General features: G+C 55.2%; 1 protein-coding gene across 1 annotated transcript in view; it reads left to right on the plus strand.

Annotated features, from left to right (window-relative positions):
* DLG4 (discs large MAGUK scaffold protein 4) overlaps window positions 1–21,172 on the plus strand; it is a 63,555-nt gene that overhangs the window by 9,687 nt on the left and 32,696 nt on the right. The window contains 1 exon segment of the mRNA XM_039499931.1: window positions 19,272–19,436. Coding sequence (XP_039355865.1) covers window positions 19,272–19,436 — 165 coding nt within the window.

Consider the following 21,172-nt stretch of genomic DNA (forward strand, 5'->3'; position numbering starts at 1 on the left):
AAAGGTCATTGAGTCCAGCCCCTTGCCTTCACTAGCAGGGCCAAGTACTGATTTTGCCCTAGATTCCTGAGTGATCCCCTTAAGGATTGAACTCACAACCCTGGGTTTAGTAGGCCAATACTCAAACCACCAAGCTATCCCAATAGGTAAAGAGCATTATTCAAAGTTACAACCCAGTGAAACTCAAGGAGTTGCCCGAAGAAGGAATCGCACCAACGAATCTGCCATATTAGATTCCGTCCCCTTGGAAGTGTTGAAATGGGACCTGCATGGAGGTGGGAAGAAATGAAAGGAAAGTCTTTTCATGGGGGAGGGGGGAATGTAAATCGATTATTTATCGAGTCATAAGTTCCACGGACCTTTCTGATCAAGTCGGCCCTCCTGGATAACACAGGAAAACTTCCATGAATTCATTCCTCAAATTGATCTTTAAGGAATCACAGAATCATAGAAGATCAGGGTTAGAAGGGACCTCAGGAGGTATCTAGTCCAACCCCCTGCTCAAAGCAGGATCAATCCCCAACTGAATCATCCCAGCCAGGGCTTTGTCAAGCCGGGCCTTAAAAACCTCTAAGGAAGGAGATTCCACCACCTCCCTAGGGAACCCATTCCAGTGCTTCACCACCCTCCTAGGGAAATAGTGTTTCCTAATATCCAACCTAGACCTCCCCCACTGCAACTTGAGACCATTGCTCCTTGTTCTGTCATCTGCCACCACTGAGAACAGTCTAGATCCATCCTCTTTGGAACCCCCCTTCAGGTAGTTGAAGGCTGCTATCAAATCCCCCCTCACACTTCTCTTCTGCAGACTAAACAAGCCCAGTTCCCTCAGCCTCTCCTTGCAAGTGGTTTTGAGCATTGGCCTGCTAAACCCAGGGTTATGAGTTCAATTCTTGAGGGGGCCATTTGGGGATTGGTCCTGCTTTGAGCAGAGGGTTGGTCTAGGTGATCTCCTGAGGTCCCTTCCAACCCTAATAATCTAAGTCCCAGCCCCCTAAGCCATTCACTCTTTGATTTAAAACCTGCCTATGATGACAAATCCACCATGACCTTTGCAACCCAACCGAATTTTGACTGGGAGTTTAGCTATGTGCGTTTAAGTGACGAAGGTTGGTTTTTTCCCCCCATGAAAAATACAGATTGAGTGACACTGAGTGGTTTTGTGTCTGGATTTTGCTGAATTATTTTGGATGGCAGAAAAACAGCTAAAAGACGACAAACCAACTTTAACACAAGTTCTGGGGTGGGGAGAATCTGCAAAAGGAAAAGAAATAAAATCAACATACAAAACCCTGCCAAAACATAATTTTTTTTTAAAATCTGCAGAATAAATGCAAAAATAAAATGAAATTAAAAGTCTACCAAAAATAAAATAAACAAAACCTAATATATATACACAGAAATGCCGCAGAAACAACCCGCAAAAATACAACGAAACAAGCAAATGAACCTGCAAAAACAAACAAACAAACAAAATCTGTCCAAGGAGCATGAAAGAAATAAAATACATTTTAAAAAACTCTCTGCAAAAATACAATGGCAGAAATAAACGTCTGGCAAAGTGAAAGAAGAATGTAAATAAAAAATTCTGCAAAAGTAAAAAAGATCTGCAGAAATAGAAGCGATACATAAATAAAACGTAGCCAAAAATAAATGAAAAAATCTGCAAAAAAAAAGCGCAAACATTAAATCATTTGGCAAAAAAAATGGCAACCGTGAAATAAAATACAAATAAATATATAAACCATTATGCAAAAAAAAAATCAAGTAAATACATTAATTTTACCCAAGCTGCAAAAGCATCAGTCGAATACACATAAAAGCAAAATTCAGCCGGACACTCTGCAAAGAGCAGAGGGTTTCGTGCCATTTTTGAAATGTTCTGGGTTTTTTTCGCTCCAGCGTGACTTTCTCCTCCGTAAGATCCTTCCGTCTGAAATGTATAAAACGACGCGAAACATTTTAAACGGCTCAAAACCGGAACGTCGGACCCCAACCGTTTTTTTTTCCCTCCCAACTTTTTGATTCACCAAAAGGTTTGAGTTGTTTCATTTTCGACCCAAAATGAATGGCTCCCTCCTCCTTGCAACAACCTTTGATGGAGTTGAAAACGGTGCTCGTGTCCCCTCTCCGCCGTCTCTTCTCCAGACTGAACAAACCCAAGTTTTTCAACCTTCCCTCATCGCTCATGGACACTAGGAAGTTTAGACTTGAAATTAGACGAAGGTTTCTGACCATCCAAGGAGTGACGTTCTGGAACAGCCTCCCAAGGGGAGCAGTGGGGGCAAAAGACGTATCTGGCTTTAAGGCTAAGCTTGATAAGTTTATGGAGGGGATGGTATGATGGGATGGCCTAATTTTGGCAATTAATTTAGCAATTGTTCTTTGATTATCAGCAGGTAAGTATGCCCAGTGGTCTGTGATGGGATGTTAGATGGGATCTGAGTTACTACAGAGAATTCTTTCCTGGGTGTCTGGCTGGTGAGTCCTGCCCACACGCTCAGGGTTTAGCCGATCGCCATAGTTGGGGTCGGGAAGGAATTTTCCTCCAGGGCAGATTGGCAGAAGCCCTGGAGGTTTTTTCGCCTTCCTCTGCAGCGTGGGGCACGGGTCACCGGCTGGAGGATTCTCTTCAGCTTGAGGTCTTCAAACCACAATTTGAGGACTTCAATAACTCAGACATAGGTTAGGGGTTTGTTCCAGGAGTGGGTGGGTGAGATTCTGTGGCCTGCGTTGTGCAGGAGGTCAGACTAGATGATCATAATGGTCCCTTCTGACCTTAAAGTCTATGAGTCACGTTTTCTAGACTTCTTTGGGCTTTCTCCAATGGGTCCACATCTTTCCTGAAATGTGGCACCCAGAACTGGCCGCAAGACTCCAGTTGACGCCTAATCAGCGCGGAAGAATGACTTCCCGTGTCTTGTTTATGACGCTCCTGCTAATGCATCCCGCAATGATCTCTTCTTTTCGCACTGTTGACTCATAATTTGCTTGTGATCCACTCTGACCCCCAGATCCCTTTCTGCAGTGCTCCTTCCTGGGCCGTCATTTCCCATTTTGTATGTGTGCAATGGATAGCTCCTTCCTAAATAGAGTATTTTGCATTTGTCCTTATTGAATTTCATCCTATTTTCTTCAGGCCATTTCTCCAGATCATTTTGAATTTTCATCCTAGCCTCCAAAGCACTTGCAACCCCTCCCACCCTGGCATTGTTCGCACACTTTATCAGTGTGCTCTCTATGCCATTAACTAACTCATGGATGAAGATATTGAACAGAGCCGGACCCAGAACCGATCCCTGTGGGACCCCACTCGTGATGCCCTTCCAGCGCAACCGTGAACCGCTGAAAACTCCTCTCTGGGAACGGTTTTCCAACCAGTTTTGCACCCACCTTATCGTAGCTCCATCTAGGTTGCATTTCCCTAGTTTGTTTATGAGACGGTCACACGAGACAGTATCAAAAGCCTTACTAAAGTCAAGCTATACCACGTCTACCACTTCTCCCAATACAGGATTATGATTTCTTGTTTCTGATTGTGCTAATTAGCTCCCTGGTGACGGGAGGACATTGTCCACCGTCGCTGCTCAGATGGACACTGTATTTGGAAATTCCTCTGCTTTGGAAGTGAATTATGCTAATTCAAATTCATGGGAGTCTTGTCCACACGGGTGGGTCTTAATCCAGATTAAGGTCACACTTTCCGATAATCCATATTATTGTCCCACTTTCTGTCAATGTGGGTTAAATATGGGTTACATCACCTGCCATTGGTCCAGATTCAATCCACACTTTCTATTAATCTGGATTGAATTCCAACATTCCTTTAATCTGGATTCAGTTCTCACATTCTGAACATTCACATTCAGTTCCCACCTTCCGTTCCGATGGATTCAGTTCCCATCCTCTGATAGTTAGGTCTCAGTTCCTGCCATTTGATAATCTGGATTAAATCCCCACAATCAGTTAATCTGGATTCAACTCCCACTTTCTGTTGATCTGGATTCAATTCCCGCCTTCCATTCATATGGATTCAATTCCCACCTTCTCATAATCTGGATTAAATTCCCATCTTCCATTAATCCATAGTAAATTTCTAATGTCCGTTCATTGGGATTAAATACCTATTTTCCAGTTAATCTGAATTCATTTCCCACCTTCCGTTAATCTGGATTAATTTCCCATGTAGACAAACCCTTTAATGAATGAATTGATGTAGCCAGTTAACAAAGCAGGTTTAATTAGGTGCTCCCCCGTTAAGCAACTATGTGGAGTCAATTTAGATTAGTTTAGTTAAGTACGGGGGAGGGATGGGTAATTTTGCCTCCGCCAAGTGCATTATGGGTGTTTCAGAGTTGGTGGAGCGGCTTCTTTGGCTCTGTCAGGCTTGACGGGCTGGTGGTGATGGATTCATAGGTTGCTGGTTCTAATCCTGTGGCCAGAGAGACCAGGGATGGGGACCCACCCTGACTTTGGGGCACCCATTGGTTCTCAATTGTGGGGGCATGGGGTCATACGGGGCAGGTGTCCTCAGACATGACTTGAGGGGGTGCTACCTTGGGTGAGTGTTGTGTGCCCTGCTCTGGAGGGATGGGGGGGGGTCTATGCACGTTCTGTCTGTGGGAGTGTCGGGGTGGGTGTCTAATAATGAGTTGTGTATGTGTGCAGGAGGAATTGTGTTATGCGGTGTATGCATCCCTGAGCTTGTGTTGGTGTGAGTGTGCATGGGATTGTGGTGCAGGGTGTGTATGTGTGCACCGGGGATTGGGTCTGTGTGTGTGTGCACTTGGGGTGGTGTCAGTGAGTGGGTAGCTGGGATTGTGGTTGCGTGTGCAGCTGGAATTGTCAGAGCGTGTGCACACACGGAAGGGGGTGTGTGTGTGAGATTGTGATGCAGGGTGTGTGTGCACACCAGGAACTGTGTGTATGTGTGCGTGCACCTGGGATTGTGTGGGTGTGTGTGAGGGATGGTGCTGTGAGGTGTGTGTACATCTGTGTGAGTGTGTCCCTGTGTGCAGGAGTTATTGGCGGGGATGGGTAACAGAGAGAGATACGGGTGGGGGACCCTCACCATGGGCTCGATTCTTTGACTGGGTGAGCGTGCGGCTGACGGTTAACGCCTCTGACTTAGTGGGAGTGGGAGTGGGAGCTTGTGTGATGCTGTTTGTGTATGTGGCATTGAGGGGCTGTGGGCTTAGCGGGGGGCGGGGGTTTGCCAATTTCCTACTTGCACAAAACCGAACCCCTTGCCCCGCCCCTTCTTTGGGGCCCCGCCCACCACCTATTCCATCCCCCCTCCTCCGTCATTCACTTTCACAGGGCTGAGGCAGAGGGTTGGTGTGTGGGAGGGGGTGTCTGTCTATCCCCCTCCACCCCCTCTGTCTGTCTATCCCCCTCCACCCCCTCTATCTATCTATCTATCTATCTATCTATCTATCCCCCTCCACCCCCTCTATCTATCTATCTATCCCCACCCACCCCATCTATCTATCTATCTATCTATCTATCCCCATCCACCCTCTATCTATCCCCATCCACCCCTCTATCTATCTATCTATCTATCTATCTATCTATCTATCTATCTATCTATCTATCTATCTATCTATCTATCTATCTATCTATCTATCTATCTATCTATCTATCTATCCCCACCCACCCCATCTATCTATCTATCTATCTATCTATCTATCCCACCCACCCCCTCTATCTATCTATCCCCATCCACCCATCTATCTATCTATCCCATCCACCCCTTCTATCTATCTATCTATCTATCCCATCCACCCCCTCTATCGATCTATCTCAATCCACCCCCTCTATCTATCTATCTATCTATCTATCTATCTATCTATCTATCTATCTATCTATCTATCTATCTATCCCCATCCACCCCCTCTATCTATCTATCTATCTATCTATCTATCTATCTATCCCCACCCACCCCCTCTATCTATCTATCTATCTATCTATCTATCTATCTATCTATCTATCTATCTATCTATCTATCTATCTATCTATCTATCTATCTATCTATCTATCGATCTATCCCCATCCACCCCCTCTATCTATATATCCCCACCCACTCCCTCTATCTATCGATCTATCTATCTATCTATCTATCTATCTATCCCCATCCACCCTCTATCTATCTATCCCCATCCACCCCTATCTATCTATCTATCCCCATCCACCCCCTCTATCTATACATCTATCTATCCCCATCCACCCCATCTATCTATCTATCTATCTATCCATCCCCATCCACACCCTCTATCTATCCCCACCCACCCCTCTATCTATCTATCTATCCCCATCCACCCCTCTATCTATCCCCACCCACCCCTCTATCTATCTATCTATCCCCATCCACCCCCATCTATCCCCACCCACCCCTCTATCTATCTATCCCCACCCACCCTCTATCTATCCCCACCCACCCCTCTATCTATCCCCATCCACCCCTCTATCTATCCCCATCCACCCCTCTATCTATTTATCCCCATCCACCCCATCTATCTATCTATCTATCCCCATCCACCCCATCTATCTATCTATCTATCTATCCCCATCCACCCCATCTATCTATCTATCCCCACACCACCCCTCTATCTATCTATCTATCCCCAGACACCCCCTCTATCTATCTATTTATCCCCATCCACCCCTCTATCTATCTATCCCCTCCACCCCTCTATCTATCTATCTATCTATCTATCTATCTATCTATCTATCTATCTATCTATCTATCTATCTATCTATTTATCCCCACCCACCCCCTCTATCTATCTATCCCCACCCACCCCTCTATCTATCTATCTAACCCCATCCACCCCTCTATCTATCTATCTATCCCCATCCACCCCTCTATCTATCCCCATCCACCCCTCTATCTATCTATCTAACCCCATCCACCCCTCTATCTATCTATCCATCCCCACACACCCCTCTATCTATCTATCTATCTATCTATCTATCTATCTATCCCCATCCACACCATCGATCTATCTATCTATCCCTATCCCCCCCTCTATCTATCTATCCATCCCCACCCACCCCCTCTATCTATCTATCCATCCCCACCCACCCCTCTATCTATCTATCTATCCCCATCCACCCCTCTATCTATCCCCATCCACCCCCTCTATCTATCTATCCCCATCCACCCCCTCTATCTATCTATCTATCCCCATCCACCCCCTCTATCTATCCCCATCCACCCCCTCTATCTATCTATCTATCCCCATCCACCCCCTCTATCTATCTATCCATCCACCCCCTCCATCTATCTATCCCCATCCACCCCCTCTATCTATCTATCTATCTATCTATCTATCTATCTATCTATCTATCTATCTATCTATCTATCTATCTATCTATCCCCCTCCACCCATCTATCTATCTATCTATCTATCTATCTATCTATCTATCTATCTATCTATCTATCTATCTATCTATCTATCTCTCTATCCCCCTCCACCCCCTCTATCTATCTATCTATCTATCCCCCTCCACCCCCTCTATCTATCTATCTATCTATCCCCCTCCACCCCTCTATCTATCTATCTATCTATCTATCTATCTATCTATCTATCTATCTATCTATCTATCTATCTATCTATCTATCTATCCCCAACCCCCCCCTCTATCTATCTATAGATCCCCAACCACCCCTCTATCTATCTATCTATCCCCATCCACCCCCTCTATCTATCTATCTATCCCCATCCACCCCCTCTATCTATCTATCTATCTATCTATCTATCTATCTATCTATCTATCTATCTATCTATCTATCTATCTATCTATCCCCATCCTCCCCATCTAGCTATCCCCACCCACCCCTCTATCTATCTATCTATCCCCACCCACCCCCTCTATCTATCCCCATCCACCCCTCTATCTATCTATCTATCTATCTATCTATCTATCTATCTATCTATCTATCTATCTATCTATCTATCTATCTATCCCCATCCACCCCTCTATCTATTTATCCCCATCCACCCCTCTATCTATCTATCTATCTATCTATCTATCTATCTATCTATCTATCTATCTATCTATCCCCATCCACCCCTCTATCTATCTATCCCCATCCACCCCTCTATCTATCTATCTATCCCCATCCACCCCTCTATCTATCTATCTATCTATCCCCATCCACCCCCTATCTATCTATCTATCTATCTATCTATCTATCCCCATCCACCCCTCTATCTATCCCCACCCACCCCTCTATCTATCTATCTATCCCCATCCACCCCTCTATCTATCCCCACCCACCCCCTCTATCTATCTATCTATCCCCATCCACCCCTCTATCTATCCCCACCCACCCCCTCTCTCTATCTATCTATCCCCCCACCCCTCTATCTATCCCCACCCACCTCTATCTATCCCCATCCACCCCTCTATCTATCCCCATCCACCCCTCTATCTATTTATCCCCATCCACCCCTCTATCTATCTATCCCCATCCACCCCATCTATCTATCTATCTATCTATCCCCAGACACCCCTCTATCTATCTATCTATCCCCAGACACCCCTCTATCTATCTATTTATCCCCATCCACCCCTCTATCTATCTATCCCCTCCACCCTCTATCTATCTATCTATCTATCTATCTATCTATCTATCTATCTATCTATCTATCTATCTATTTATCCCCACCCACCCCTCTATCTATCTATCCCCACCCACCCCCTCTATCTATCTATCTATCCCCAGACAACCCCTCTATCTATCTATCTATCCCCATCCACCCCCTCTATCTATCCCCATCCACCCCCTCTATCTATCTATCTATCCCCATCCACCCCCTCTATCTATCTATCTATCCCCTCCACCCCCTCTATCTATCTATCTATCTATCTATCTATCTATCTATCTATCTATCTATCTATCTATCTATCTATCTATCTATCCCCCCTACACACCCCCTCTGTCTATCGACCATGAAGTGTAATTCATAGAAGGCTTTAAGGATTCATAATTATGTCTGTTTATGTATTTACTAAACATAGTCTGTTGGCATAGATATAGAAATACCATGATATTTATTGGCCCCAGGGCGGCGCTAGGGGGCGCTGTGAGGCAGGGAGCCGGGCGGGGGCAGCAGGGGGCGCTGTGGGGCTGGGTGCGGGGGGGGGGGCTCGGCAGGGGGCGCTCTCCCCTGGCAGGCGGGGCTGGGAAGGGAGGGGGAGCGATGGAGGATGAAGAGGAGGGGATGGGGAGGAGGGATGGAGGAAGTGAGGGGGGAGGAGAGGAGGGAAAGAGGAAGTGAGGGGAGGGGAAGGATGGGGAGGGGGAGAGAGGAAGGGAAGGCTGGACGGAGGAGAGCTGGGGGCAGGGAGGAGAGGAGGGGGAGGGCTGGGCGAGGAGGGAGGAGGGGAGGAGGAGGGAGGGGAGGAGGAGGAGGGAGGGCTGGGGAGGGAGGAAGGAGGGGAGGGAGGAGGGAGGGCGGGCTGGGGAGAGAGGGCTGCAGGGAGGGAAGGAGGAGGGGAGGGAGAGGGAAGGGGAGGCGGGCTGGGGAGGAGGAAGGAGGCAGGCAGGCGGAGGAGGAGGGCTGGGGAGGAGGGAGGAGGAGGGCCGGCTGGACCAGAGGAGGGCTGGGGAGAGGAGGAGGAGGGGGAGGAGGGGCTGCTGGGGAGAGGGCTGCGGGAGGAGGAGGGGAGGAGGGAGGAAGGGGAGGGCAGGCTGGGGGAGGAGGAGGGAGGAGGGCTGGGCCGAGGAGAGAAGGAGGGGAGGGCCGGAGGAGGAGGGGAGGAGGAAGGAGGGGAGGGCTGGCTGGGAGGGGAGGGGAGGGGAGGAGGAAGGAAGGGAGGCTGGGCCGGAGGGAAGGAGGAGGAGGGCCGAGGAGGAGGAGAGGAGGAGGAGGGAGGAGGGGCGGGCCGGGCCGGGGAGGACCGGGGAGGAGGAAGATCACTGAAGGACACCGACAGCGAGGAGGCTCGGAGCCCGGAGGAAGGAGGGAGCCAGGCGGCGGGGAGGGGGCGGAGGGATGCGGGGCCCTCCCCGCACCGGCGTGGGGGAGGGGCCGGTAGGGGCGCTGCGGGAGCCGGGGGCCATGGGGCTGAACGGCGTGTCCCCCCCGTTCAGTAAGCTGGGCTGCTTCCCCCCCGTCATGTGCCAATGCAAAGTCATTTGCAGCAACCGGACCCTCTCCCTGATGTTCGGGTGCAAGGTACCGCGGGGGTTGGGGGCAGTGATGGGTCGGGGGTGAGACCCAGTGAGGGGGCAGTGGATTGGCTGGGGAGGGGACCAAGCTGGGGGCTGGAGGGGAGGGGTGGTGGAATCCGGGGAGGTTTGAGTGGGGGCTGGAAGAGGCAGTGTGAGCCTGGGGAGGAGACAGGGGCGGACATGGGTCCCTGGCGAGGGGATGTGCTGAGGTCCCGGTTCTGATCTGGGTGGGCTCGGGCTCAGGGGCCTGCGGGGGCTGGCGCTGGGTGGGCTCGGGGCACACGGAGCCGATCCTGACCGGGCGCGGGGCAGGGACGGCTTCGGCCTTGGCTGGTACCACTTTACTAGCATTGATAGTAGCAGTTTGGCTGGATGCTGGTACCGGCCGAGCGGCAGTTCTGGTTCTGGTATCGGGCTGGCTGGGGCTCTGGTACCGGCCGAGCGGTGGTTTTGGTACCAGTCTGGCTGGGGCTCTGGTACCGGCCGAGCGGCAGTTCTGGTGCCGATCCGGCTGGGACACTGGTACCGGCCGAGCAGCGGTTCTGGTACCGGTCCGGCTGGGGCTCCGGTACCGGCCGAGCGGCGGTTCTGGTTCTGGTACCGATCTGGCTGGGGCTCTGGTACCGGCCGAGCGGCGGTTCTGGTTCTGGTTCTGGTCCGGCTGGGGCTCCGGTACCGGCCGAGCGGCGGTTCTGGTTCTACCTGGGGCTCCGGTACTGGCCGAGCGGCGGTTCTGGTTCTGGTTCTGGTCCGGCTGGGGCTCCGGTACCGGCCGAGCGGCGGTTCTGGTTCTGGTACCGGTCCGGCTGGGGCACCGGTACCGGCCGAGCGGCGGTTCTGGTACCGGTCCGGCTGGGGCACCGGTACCGGCCGAGCGGCGGTTCTGGTTCTGGTTCTGGTCCGGCTGGGGCTCCGGTACCGGCCGAGCGGCGGTTCTGGTTCTGGTTCTGGTCCGGCTGGGGCTCCGGTACCCGGTTCCGGTTCTGGTCCTGGTTCTGGTCCGGCTGGGCTCGTACCGGCGGCGGGTTCGGTTCTGGTTCTGGTCCGGCTGGGGCTCCGGTACCCGGTTCCGGTTCTGGTCCTGGTCCGGCTGGGGCTCCGGTACCGGCCGAGCGGCGTTTTTTTAGGAAAGTCGCTGGGGTCAGATTCTGGATCCTGGCTGGAAATTGAATTTGACACCCGCCCTCTGCCAGGTTGGGGGCTGCCGGGCTGGGGGGCTCTGTGGGGCTGGAGCAGCGGGGTTGTGGGATCTGCCTTAGGGGATAGGGGCTGTGGGGGCTGGGTTGGGGGGCTATGGAGGCTGGAGGGCTCTGTGGGGCTGGGTTAGGGGGCTCTGTGGGGCTGGGTTAGGGGGCAGGGCAGTTTCTAAGCCGTGTCCTTAGCCTGTCCTGGAGGCCTGCGCGTCGGGGATTAAGGGAATTAATCCACCGAGGCCAGCGAAGCTGGGTGGGAACCACACGGGCCAGGCCAATGGGGGGGAGGGGGAGGAAGACCCTGCTATCCCTGCCCCGGACCCCCCAGTTCTGCTGGTGCCCCTCACTCCCGACCTGCAGCCCCCAGCCCATCATTTCCTTCTAGTGTTTCTCCCCTTCTCCGTCTGTCCTGGCAGCAGATCAAAGACGGAGTGGGAAGGGGAGCAGTTCATGGGGCTGCATGTGTATTGGGGTATTATGGGAGGGGAGTGGGGTCTGGTGGGTTAGAGCAGGGTGGGGGGAGCCGGGACTCCTGGGTTCTCTGCCCGGCTCTGGGAAGGACATCGGGACCTCGAAATCCCGTTCCCGGTTCTGCCCTGACCGGCTGTGTGCCCTTCGACGTGGCCCGTCTCCCTGCCTCGGTTTCCCCTCCGGCCCTTTGTGTCGTTATCCTGTTGCTTACTGGGGGTCCGTGCAGTGCCCGGCCCCATAAGCTGGGAATTGGTGGCCTTCGTTCGGATGGCCCCGAGGAGCCAAAGTGGTTAAGGTGACCCCCAAACTGTCCACCACTAAACAGCTGGACAGCCGCTTCGGGGGCCCAGAAACCCCAGCCGGCCTCGTCCCACGGCAAACGCCCCGATAAACCCGGAAACCAGTTGAAACACCAGGAAGGTCGAGGATTAAGTGAGGCTTTAATTTTACGAACATCCCATGTTCCCTGTCCCTTTAGCCGGAAAAAAAAAAATCTCTTGTCTGACCGTCTTTTAGCTGGGATTAAAGATTGTAATAACTGTCCTTTTCGGGGGGGAAGCGGAGAAGATTTAGCCGGGTTGGCGCTAAAGTCTGGTCCCGTTTCCTACGAGGCCGAAACAAGACAAACACGCACAGGAGGGGGAGAGAAAAGGCCTCTCACTTGGGATTAAACACACAAAAGGAAGTCTTTTTTTTTTCACCCAACGCACAGTTGACCTGGGGAACTCCTTGCCAGAGGATGCTCTGAAGGCCAAGACTAGAACTGGGGTCAAAAAAGAACTAGATAAATTTGTGGCGGACGGGTCCATCGATGGCAACTAGCCAGGATGGGCAGGGAGGGTGTCCCTGGCCTCTGCCAGAAGCTGGGAATGGACGACAGGGGATGGATCACGTGATGATTCCCTGTTCTGTTCATTCCTTCTGGGTCCTTCCCTTGGTTGGGTCAGGACACTCCAGGATCGGGATAAAGTGTTGTGTTGGGCATAGGCGCTGACTTGGTGGGTGCTCCACCACTGGAGAAACCAGGGGGGGAAAAAGGTGGGTGCTGAGCACCCACCGGCAGCCCCCCATCAGCTTCCCCCCCCCAGCGCCTCCTGCCCACCGGTGGCCCTGCCGATCAGTGCCTCCCCCTCCTAGCGCCTCCTGCCCGCTGTGGATCAGCTGTTTCATGGTGTGCAGGAGACGCCGGGGTGGAGCAGGAGGAGCAAGGACGGGGTGTGCTTGGGGTGGAGATGTAATGGGGCAGGAAGAGGTGGGGCAGGGGTGGCAAGAGGCAGGGTGGCGGTTGAAGGGGTGGAGTAGAGGCGGGCCCTGGGGCAGAGCCAGGGGGAACACTATCCCCCCCCCCGGCACATTAGAAAGTCACCACTTATGGTGTTGGGTGTTTGCCTCGGGTGGTCTTTGTCTTGGGTGGCAACTTGGGGAATGGGGTCGGCTAGTATGTTTGTGTTGTTTCTTGCAGGCCTAATGGTGCTATGAGTAGATCCTGGGAACCCAGGAGACAGTAGGGATTGTATTGGGTCATCTCTGTGTTGGGTCATCTTTGTTTCGGAACTTTGCATTGGGTCACTTTTGTGTTGGCTCGTCTTTGCATTGGGTCTTTGTGTTGAGTCGTTTTTGTGTTGGGTCGTCTTCACATTGGATTGTCTCTGTGTTGGGTCATGCTTATGTTGGGTCTTTGCATTGGGTCGTCTTTGTGTTGGGTTGTCTTTGCGTTGGGTCTTTGTGTTGAGTCATTTTTGTGTTGGGTTGTCTTCACATTGGGTTGTCTCTGTGTTGGGTCATGCTTATGTTGGGTCTTTGCGTTGGGTCGTCCTTGCATTGGGTCGTCCTTGTGTTGGGTCATCTTTGTGTTGGGTTGTCTTCGCATTGGTTCATCCTTACGTTGGGTCATCTTTGCATTGGGTCTTTGTGTTGGGTTGCCTTTGTGTTGAGTCGTCTTTGTGTTGGGCCATCTTTTTGTTGGGTTGCAGCTTGGGGAATGGGGTCTGTTTGTATGGTTTTCTTCACTTTGATCCCGCAAGCCCAACGGCATTATGGGTCCCAGGAGATGGTGGGGTTGGCAGCCAGGATGGTGACGTTTGCTGCAGTGGTTGTCGGCAGACAGCTGCTGCTTCTGCTCATTTCTTCCCCAACGTCTTTTCTTTTAAGAACCCCTAAAGGGCGGGCTGGGTGGAATAACCCAAGCCTTCGTTATCCTGCCTGCCAATTAAGTGTAATTTTCAACAAGTCAATTGTGGTCCGTTGATTTGGGGTCCCTTGCTTCTCTTGTTCATCAGGCATGACCTTACCGGAGTCCTTGCGTTATTATCAGGGGGTCTTTGTGTTTGGATTAAGTCCATTTTCTGTCTCCTTTTGGCACCAGGGAGAATTCTCCCCCCCCCAATTTTTTCAGATGTTGGGCGTTGGGTTTTTCGATAAAACATTGACCTTTCCCATGAGAAGCACGGATGCTTCACAGGGGAGACGGGGAAACCGTTTGTCAAAAACTCTAAAAGGAGTTTTTAGGCGGGACGTTTTGGGTCATATTTATGTTGGATCTTTGCACCGGGTTACCTCTGTAATGGGCCGTCCTTGCGTTGGGTGATCTTTGCGTTGGGTGATCTTTGCGTTATCTTTCCATTCGATCTTTGTGCCGGCTGGTCTTTGCTCGGAGTCAGTGTCGCACTGGGTCATCTTTGTGTTGGGGCTGCGTTTGGGGGTCTTTGTGGTATCCTTGCATCGGGTCTTTGTGTTGGGTGGTCTTTGTGCCGAGTCACCGTTGCATTGGGACATCTTCGTATTGGGTCATCGTATTGGGTCATCGTGTTGGGTGATCTTTGTGTTGCGTTATCTTTATGCTGGCTTGGAGAATCACCAGATGGTCCAACCGCTGATAGGGTGGGAAGCAAAGAGGAGGGCTCTTATACAGAGGGAACTGGATTGGCTGGCAAGAAACAAAGAACAGGGGGTGTGATCTGGCCAAACAGAAGGTTACAGAGAGTGCCAAGAAGAGCCAGAAAAAAACGATCAGAGGGTTGGAGAAGATGCCTTACACTGAAGGTGCTTCCATCTGTTTAGCTTCTCCTAAGAACAGTGGAGGGGTGACTTGGTTACAGGGTCAAAATCCAAAGAATCAAAGGGCTCTTGAATCAGGTGGAACTAAAGCCAAAGCTACAAGTTAAAGCCCGACAAATTGAAACGGGACATAAGGCCCTAATTTTTAACAGTCATGGGGAGTAGCCGTTGGAGCCAGCTCCCAAGGGAAGGGGTGGATTCTCCATCCCTTGATGGCTTCCAGTGGGGCTCTTTCTGGAAGATGCTTTAGCCAAACGCAAGTTGTTGGGATAATGCTCAGTGAAATTCAATGGCCTGCATTACAGCGGAGGTCAGATTAGATGATCTAAAGGTCTCTTCGGGCCTATGGATCCGTGCATTCCCCATCGTTTTCCTCCAGCTCATTGACAGAGATGTCGACCAGCCCTGGACTCCTTGAGCCCTGTAAATTCAACCTTCCACCCTGTTGGCCGATCCTCTTCACGTTGACTTGTCTTTGCCTCGGGTCCTCTTCGTGTTGGGTTGTCTTGGTTCTGGAGTTGGCGTTGGGTGGTCTCTGTGTTGCGTCAGACTTCTGTCGGGTTGTTGCCTTGGGTCTTCCTTGTGTTGAGTGGTCTTTGCGGTGAGTGGTCTTTGCGCTGAGTGGCGGCTTGCCAAATGGAGTCAGCTGGCCTACTTGTGTGGAGCGGGGCCCTTCTTCTGCTCCGGGTCTTCGGTGGCGGGGGGTCCTTCCGCCATGGGTCTTCGGGGCACTTCACCGGTGGGTCCCGGAGCGGAAGGACCCCTCACCGCCGAATTACCGCCGAAGCGGGACCCGCCGCCGAAGCGCCAGGTCTTCTGTGGTAATTCGGTGGCGGGGGGTCCCCGCCGCGGGTCTTCGGGGCACTTCAGCGGCAGGTCCCGGAGCGGAAGGAATTACCACCGAAGCGGGGGTCCCAAAGACCCCAGCCCCCCTGAATCCTCTGGGCGGCCCTGGAGCTTGTAACTGCGTACTCTGTCCGTCTATTCAGCATCCTATACCAGGCCGATTCCCATGTTATCTGAGAGCCGTCGCGTGGTAGAATTCAGTTATGATGCACTCTGTTAATTGTTGTGTTAACGAGCCTGATAACAAACTCACTCCAGGGAGACCCGGGATCCAGATTTCTGGCTCTCTACCGTACAGAGTTTTTAAGGTCGATATGGTCCGGAAATGGTGCGACGCAATATCCCCAGGCGAGGCCCATCCCTCCTGGTGGCCCCCCAGTTTCACATGCTGGGACCATGGCTAGGGGGAGACGGTTGGGTCGTATCCCAGGGGGAGACGGTTGGGTCGTATCCCAGTCCTACGCTGTTGGTCGTTGGGCGAGAGGCGTCGCTGATGGAAAAGAGCACGAACGATTTTTGACCTCTTCTTAATTAACAAAATAATGAGCTGGCACCCGAGGACGCCCTGAACACGGTTCTGGCTTTCTACTGCGGGGAGTTTTTAAGTAGAGGGATTGAAAAATGCGAGGGGGAGCGACTTGATTTCTCTTGCCAATGATACCTGGTTCTTGATGGTCTCCGTGCAGCGCCGAGCACAATTGCCCCCCCCCGATTGTGAATCTAGACAGAGCGGTTGAACCCCTGCTATTTTAAGAGCCAATTAGAACTAGGGTGTAACCCGCCCCCCGGGGAGGGGGCCGTGGGGAAGGGGTGTTTGTAGCTGTGGAGATGTTGGGGTGTTTTAGCGTGAGGTGGTGGCAGGAAGCCCAGCAGGGGGCACTGTGGGACGGGGCAGAGGGGGCCCAGCAGGGGATGCAGAGCGGAGCAGAGGGGGGCCAGCAGGGGGCTCCATGGGGCGGAAGAGGGGCAGCAGGGGGCACCGAAGGGTAGATGGAGGCCAGCAGTGGACAGAGGGGGGCCGAAAGAGGATGCAGTGGGGCAGAGGGGGGCACCAAGGAGCACTGTGGGGCAGAAAAGGGCCAGCAGGGAGCGCTGTGGGACAGAAGGGGGCTGGAAGGGGGCGCCGCAGGGCAGGAGGAGGCACCATGGGGAAGAAGAGGGCTGGCAGGGGGCGCCGTGGGGCAGAAAGGAGCCAGCAGGGGCGCCGTGGGGCAGAAAGGGGCCAGTAGGGGCGTGGCAGGGCAGAAGGGGGCTGGCAGGGGTGCTGTGGGAAGAGGGGCCGATAGAGGCGCCTTGGACATGAGGGGCTGGCAGGGGCGCCTTGGGGCAGTAGGGGGCATTCTGGGGCAGAAGGGGGCCGGCAGGGGGTGTGGCAGGGCAGAAGGGGGCCGAGAGAGGATGCCATGGACCCGAGGGGGCCGGCAGGGGGCACCATGGGGCAAAGGGGGGTCCAGCAGGGGGCGTGGCAGGGCAGAAGGGTCCCGGCAGGGGGCACCACAGGGCAGAAGGCTCCCGGCAGGGGGCGCCGGGGGTCAGAGGGTCGCAGCAGGGGGCGCCGGGGGTCAGAGGGTCGCAGCAGGGGGCGCCGCGGGGCACAGGGTCCCGGCAGGGGGTGCTGGGGGTCAGAAGGGTCCCGGCAGGGGTCGCCGGGGGCCAGAGGGTCCTGGCAGGGGGCATGGGTGTTGGAAGGGTCCCGGCAGGGGGCACCTGGGGTCAGAAGGATCCCGGCAGGGGGCACCGCGGGTCACAGGGTCCCGGCAGGGGGCGCCGGGGGTCAGAAGGATCCCGGCAGGGGGCACCACAGGGCAGAAGGGTCCCGGCAGGGGGCACCTGGGGTCAGAAGGGTCCCGGCAGGGGTCGCCGCGGGGCAGAGGGTCCCGGCAGGGGGCGCCAGGGGTCAGAGGGTCCCAGCAGGGGGCGCCGGGGGTCAGAGGGTCTCAGCAGGGGGCGCCGTGGGGCTGAAGGGTCCCGGCAGGGGGCGCCGGGGGACAGAGGGTCCCAGCAGGGGGCGCCATGGGGCTGAAGGGTCCCGGCCGGGGGCGCCGGGGGTCAGAGGGTCCCGGCAGGGCGCGCCCCGGGGCAGCGGGTCTCAGCAGGGGCGCCGGGGATCAGAGGGTCCCTGCAGGGGTCACCGGGGGTCACAGGGTCCCGGCAGGGGGCGCCGTGGGGCAAAAGGGTCCAGGCAGGGCGCGCGGGCAGAGGTCCTGGCAGGGGGCGCCGGGGGTCACACGGGTCCCGGCAGGGGGCGCTGGGGTCAGAGGGTCCCGGCCGGGGGAGCCGTAGGTCAGAAGGTCCCGGCTGGGGACGCCGGGGGTCAGAGGGTCCCGGCAGGTGGCGCCGTGGGGCAGACGGTCCCGGCAGGGGGCGCCGGGGGGCAGAGGGTCGCAGCAGGGGCGCTGGGGTCAGAGGGTCCCGGCCGGGGGCGCCACGGGGCAGAGGGTCTCAGCAGGGGGCGCTGGGGGTCAGAGGGTCCCGGCAGGGGTCACCGGGGGGCAGAGGGTCCCGGCAGGGGGCGCCGTGGGGCAAAAGGGTCCCGGCAGGGGGCGCCGGGGGACAGAGGGTCCCAGCAGGGGGCGCCATGGGGCTGAAGGGTCCTGGCGGGGGGCGCCGGGGGTCAGAAGGGTCCCGGCAGGGGGCGCTGGGGTCAGAGGGTCCCGGCAGGGGGAGCCGTAGGTCAGAAGGTCCCGGCTGGGGACGCTGGGGGTCAGAGGGTCCCAGCAGGGGGCGCCGGGGGCAGAAGGTCCCGGCAGGGGGCGCCGTGGGGCAGAAGGTCCCGGCAGGGGCGCCGGGGGCAAAAGGGTCCCGGCAGGGGGCGCTGGGGGTCAGAAGGATCCCGGCAGGGGGCACCACAGGGCAGAAGGGTCCCGGCAGGGGGCACCTGGGGTCAGAAGGGTCCCGGCAGGGGTCGCCGCGGGGCAGAGGGTCCCGGCAGGGGGCGCCGGGGGTCAGAGGGTCCCGGCAGGGGGCGCCACGGGGCAGAGGGTCTCAGCAGGGGGCGCCGGGGGTCAGAGGGTCCCGGCAGGGGTCACCGGGGGGCAGAGGGTCCTGGCAGGGGGCGCCATGGGGCAAAAGGGTCCTGGCAGGGGGCGCCGCGGGGCAGAGGGTCCCGGCAGGGGGCGCCGGGGGTCAGAAGGGTCCCGGCAGGGGGCGCTGGGGTCAGAGGGTCCCGGCAGGGGGAGCCGGGGGCAGAGGGTCCCAGCTGGGGACGCCGGGGGTCAGAGGGTCCCGGCAGGGGGCGCCGGGGGCAGAGGGGCCTGGCCGGGGGTCAGAGGGTCCCGGCAGGGGGCGCCGCGGGGCAGAGGGTCCTGGCAGGGGGCGCTGGGGTCAGAGGGTCCCGGCAGGGGGAGCCGTAGGTCAGAAGGTCCCGGCTGGGGACGCCGGGGGTCAGAGGGTCCCGGCAGGGGGCGCCGGGGGCAGAAGGTCCCGGCAGGGGGCGCCGTGGGGCAGAAGGTCCCGGCAGGGGCGCCGGGGGCCAGAGGGTCCCGGCCGGGGGGCTCACGCCGTGCTTGTCGCCCCCCCAGAAATATCGCTACCAAGATGAGGACAGCCCGCCCCTGGAGCAGAGCCCGGCGCATCTCCCCAACCAGGTAAAGGCCCCCGAGCTCGTCCACGTCTCGGAGAAGAACTTGTCCCAGATCGAGAACGTCCACGGCTACGTGGCCCACTCCCACGTCTCCCCCATGAAGGTAGGACGGGGGGCGGGGGGTGCCCGGCCAGCACAGGGGGGCCCCGCCCAGCCCTGCCCCCCCCACTCCTCCCCTGCCTGCGAGTGTGTCGGGGGGGGGGGGGTCTGAATGGGTCTGGGTGTGTCGCCGGGTGTGTGAGAGTGGATCTGGGTGTGTCACTGGGTGTGTGTGTGTGTGGACTGGTGGTCGCTGTGTGTGTGAATGGCTCTGGGTGTGTCACTGTGTGTGTGAATGGCTCTGGGTGTGTTGCTGGGTGTGTGTGAGAGTGTATCTAGGTGTGTCTGTGTGTGTGAATGGCTCTGGCTGTGTCGCTGTGTGTGTGAGTGGATGTGGGTGTGTCACTCTGTGTGTGTGTGGACTGGTGGTCGCTGGGTGTGTGAATGGCTCGGTGTGTCGCTGGGTGTGTGAGAGTGGATCTAGGTGTATCTCTATGTGTGTGTGTGTGAATGGCTCTGGCTGTGTCGCTGTGTGTGTGAGAGTGGATCTGGGAGTGTCACTCTGTGTGTGTGTGTGTGTGTGGACTGGTGGTCGCTGTGTGTGTGAATGGCTCTGGGTGTGTTGCTGGGTGTGTGTGAGAGTGGATCTAGGTGTGTGTGTGTGTATGAATGGCTCTGGCTGTGTCGCTGTCTGTGTGAGAGTGGATGTGGGTGTGTTGCTGTGTGTCAGTGGATCTGGGTGTGTTACTCTTTGTGTGAGTGGCTCTAGGTGTGTCTCTCTGCGTCTGCGAGGTATGTGTGTGTGTATGTGAGAACGGCTCTGGGTGTGTCGCTGTGTGTGTGTGAGTGGATGTGTGTGTGTCTGTGTGGTGTGTGTGTGTGTGTGTGAATGGATCTAGGTGTGTTGCTATGTGTGTCAGTGGATCAGGGTTTGTCGCTGTGTGTGTGTGAGAGAGAGTGGGTCTGCGTGTGTCACTGTGTGTGTGTGTGTGGACTGGTGTGTCACTGTGTGTGTGAATGGCTCTGGGGGTGTCGCTCTGTGTGTGTGAGAGTGGATCTAGGTGTGTCTGTGTGGGAGGTGTGTGTGTGAATGGCTCTGGGTGTGTCGCTGTGTGTGTGAGAGTGGATCTGGGTGTGTCACTCTCTGTGTGTCAGTGGATCTGGGTGTGTCGCTCTGTGTGTGTGTGTGAATGGCTCTGTGTGTGTTGCTCTTTGTGTGTGTGAGAGTGGATCTAGGTGTGTCTCTCTGCGTGTGGGAGGTATGTGTGTGGTGTGTGTGTGTGTGTGTGAATGGATCTGGGTGTGTCGCTGTGTGTGTCAGTGGATCAGGGTTTGTCGCTCTGGGTGTGGGTGTGAGTGGGTCTCCGTGTGTCACTGTGTGTGTGTGGACTGGTGTGTCGCTGTTTGTGTGAATGGCTCTGGGTGTGTCACTGTGTGTGTGGGAGGTAAGTGTGTGTGTGTGAATGGGTCTGGGTGTGTCACTGTGTGTGTGTGTGTGTGAGAGAGAGTGGATGTGGGTGTGTCTGTGTGTGAACGGATCTGAGTGTGTCACTGTGTGTGTCAGTGTCAGGGTTTGTCGCTGTATGTGTGAGAGAGAGTGGATCTGGGTGTGTCATTCTGTGTGTGTGAGTGGATTTCTGTGTCACTCTGTGTGTGAAAGATTGGATCTGGGTGTGTTGCAATGTGTGTCAGTGGATCTGTGGTTGTCTCTCTGGGTGTCTGTGTATCTGGGTGTGTGTGAGTGGATCTGTGTGTGTCAGTGGATCTGTGTCACTCTGTATGTGCAAGTGGCTCTGTGTG

The sequence above is a fragment of the Mauremys reevesii genome, linkage group 14 (assembly GCF_016161935.1).
Source record: "Mauremys reevesii isolate NIE-2019 linkage group 14, ASM1616193v1, whole genome shotgun sequence".
In the NCBI taxonomy this organism is placed as follows: Eukaryota; Metazoa; Chordata; order Testudines; family Geoemydidae; genus Mauremys; species Mauremys reevesii.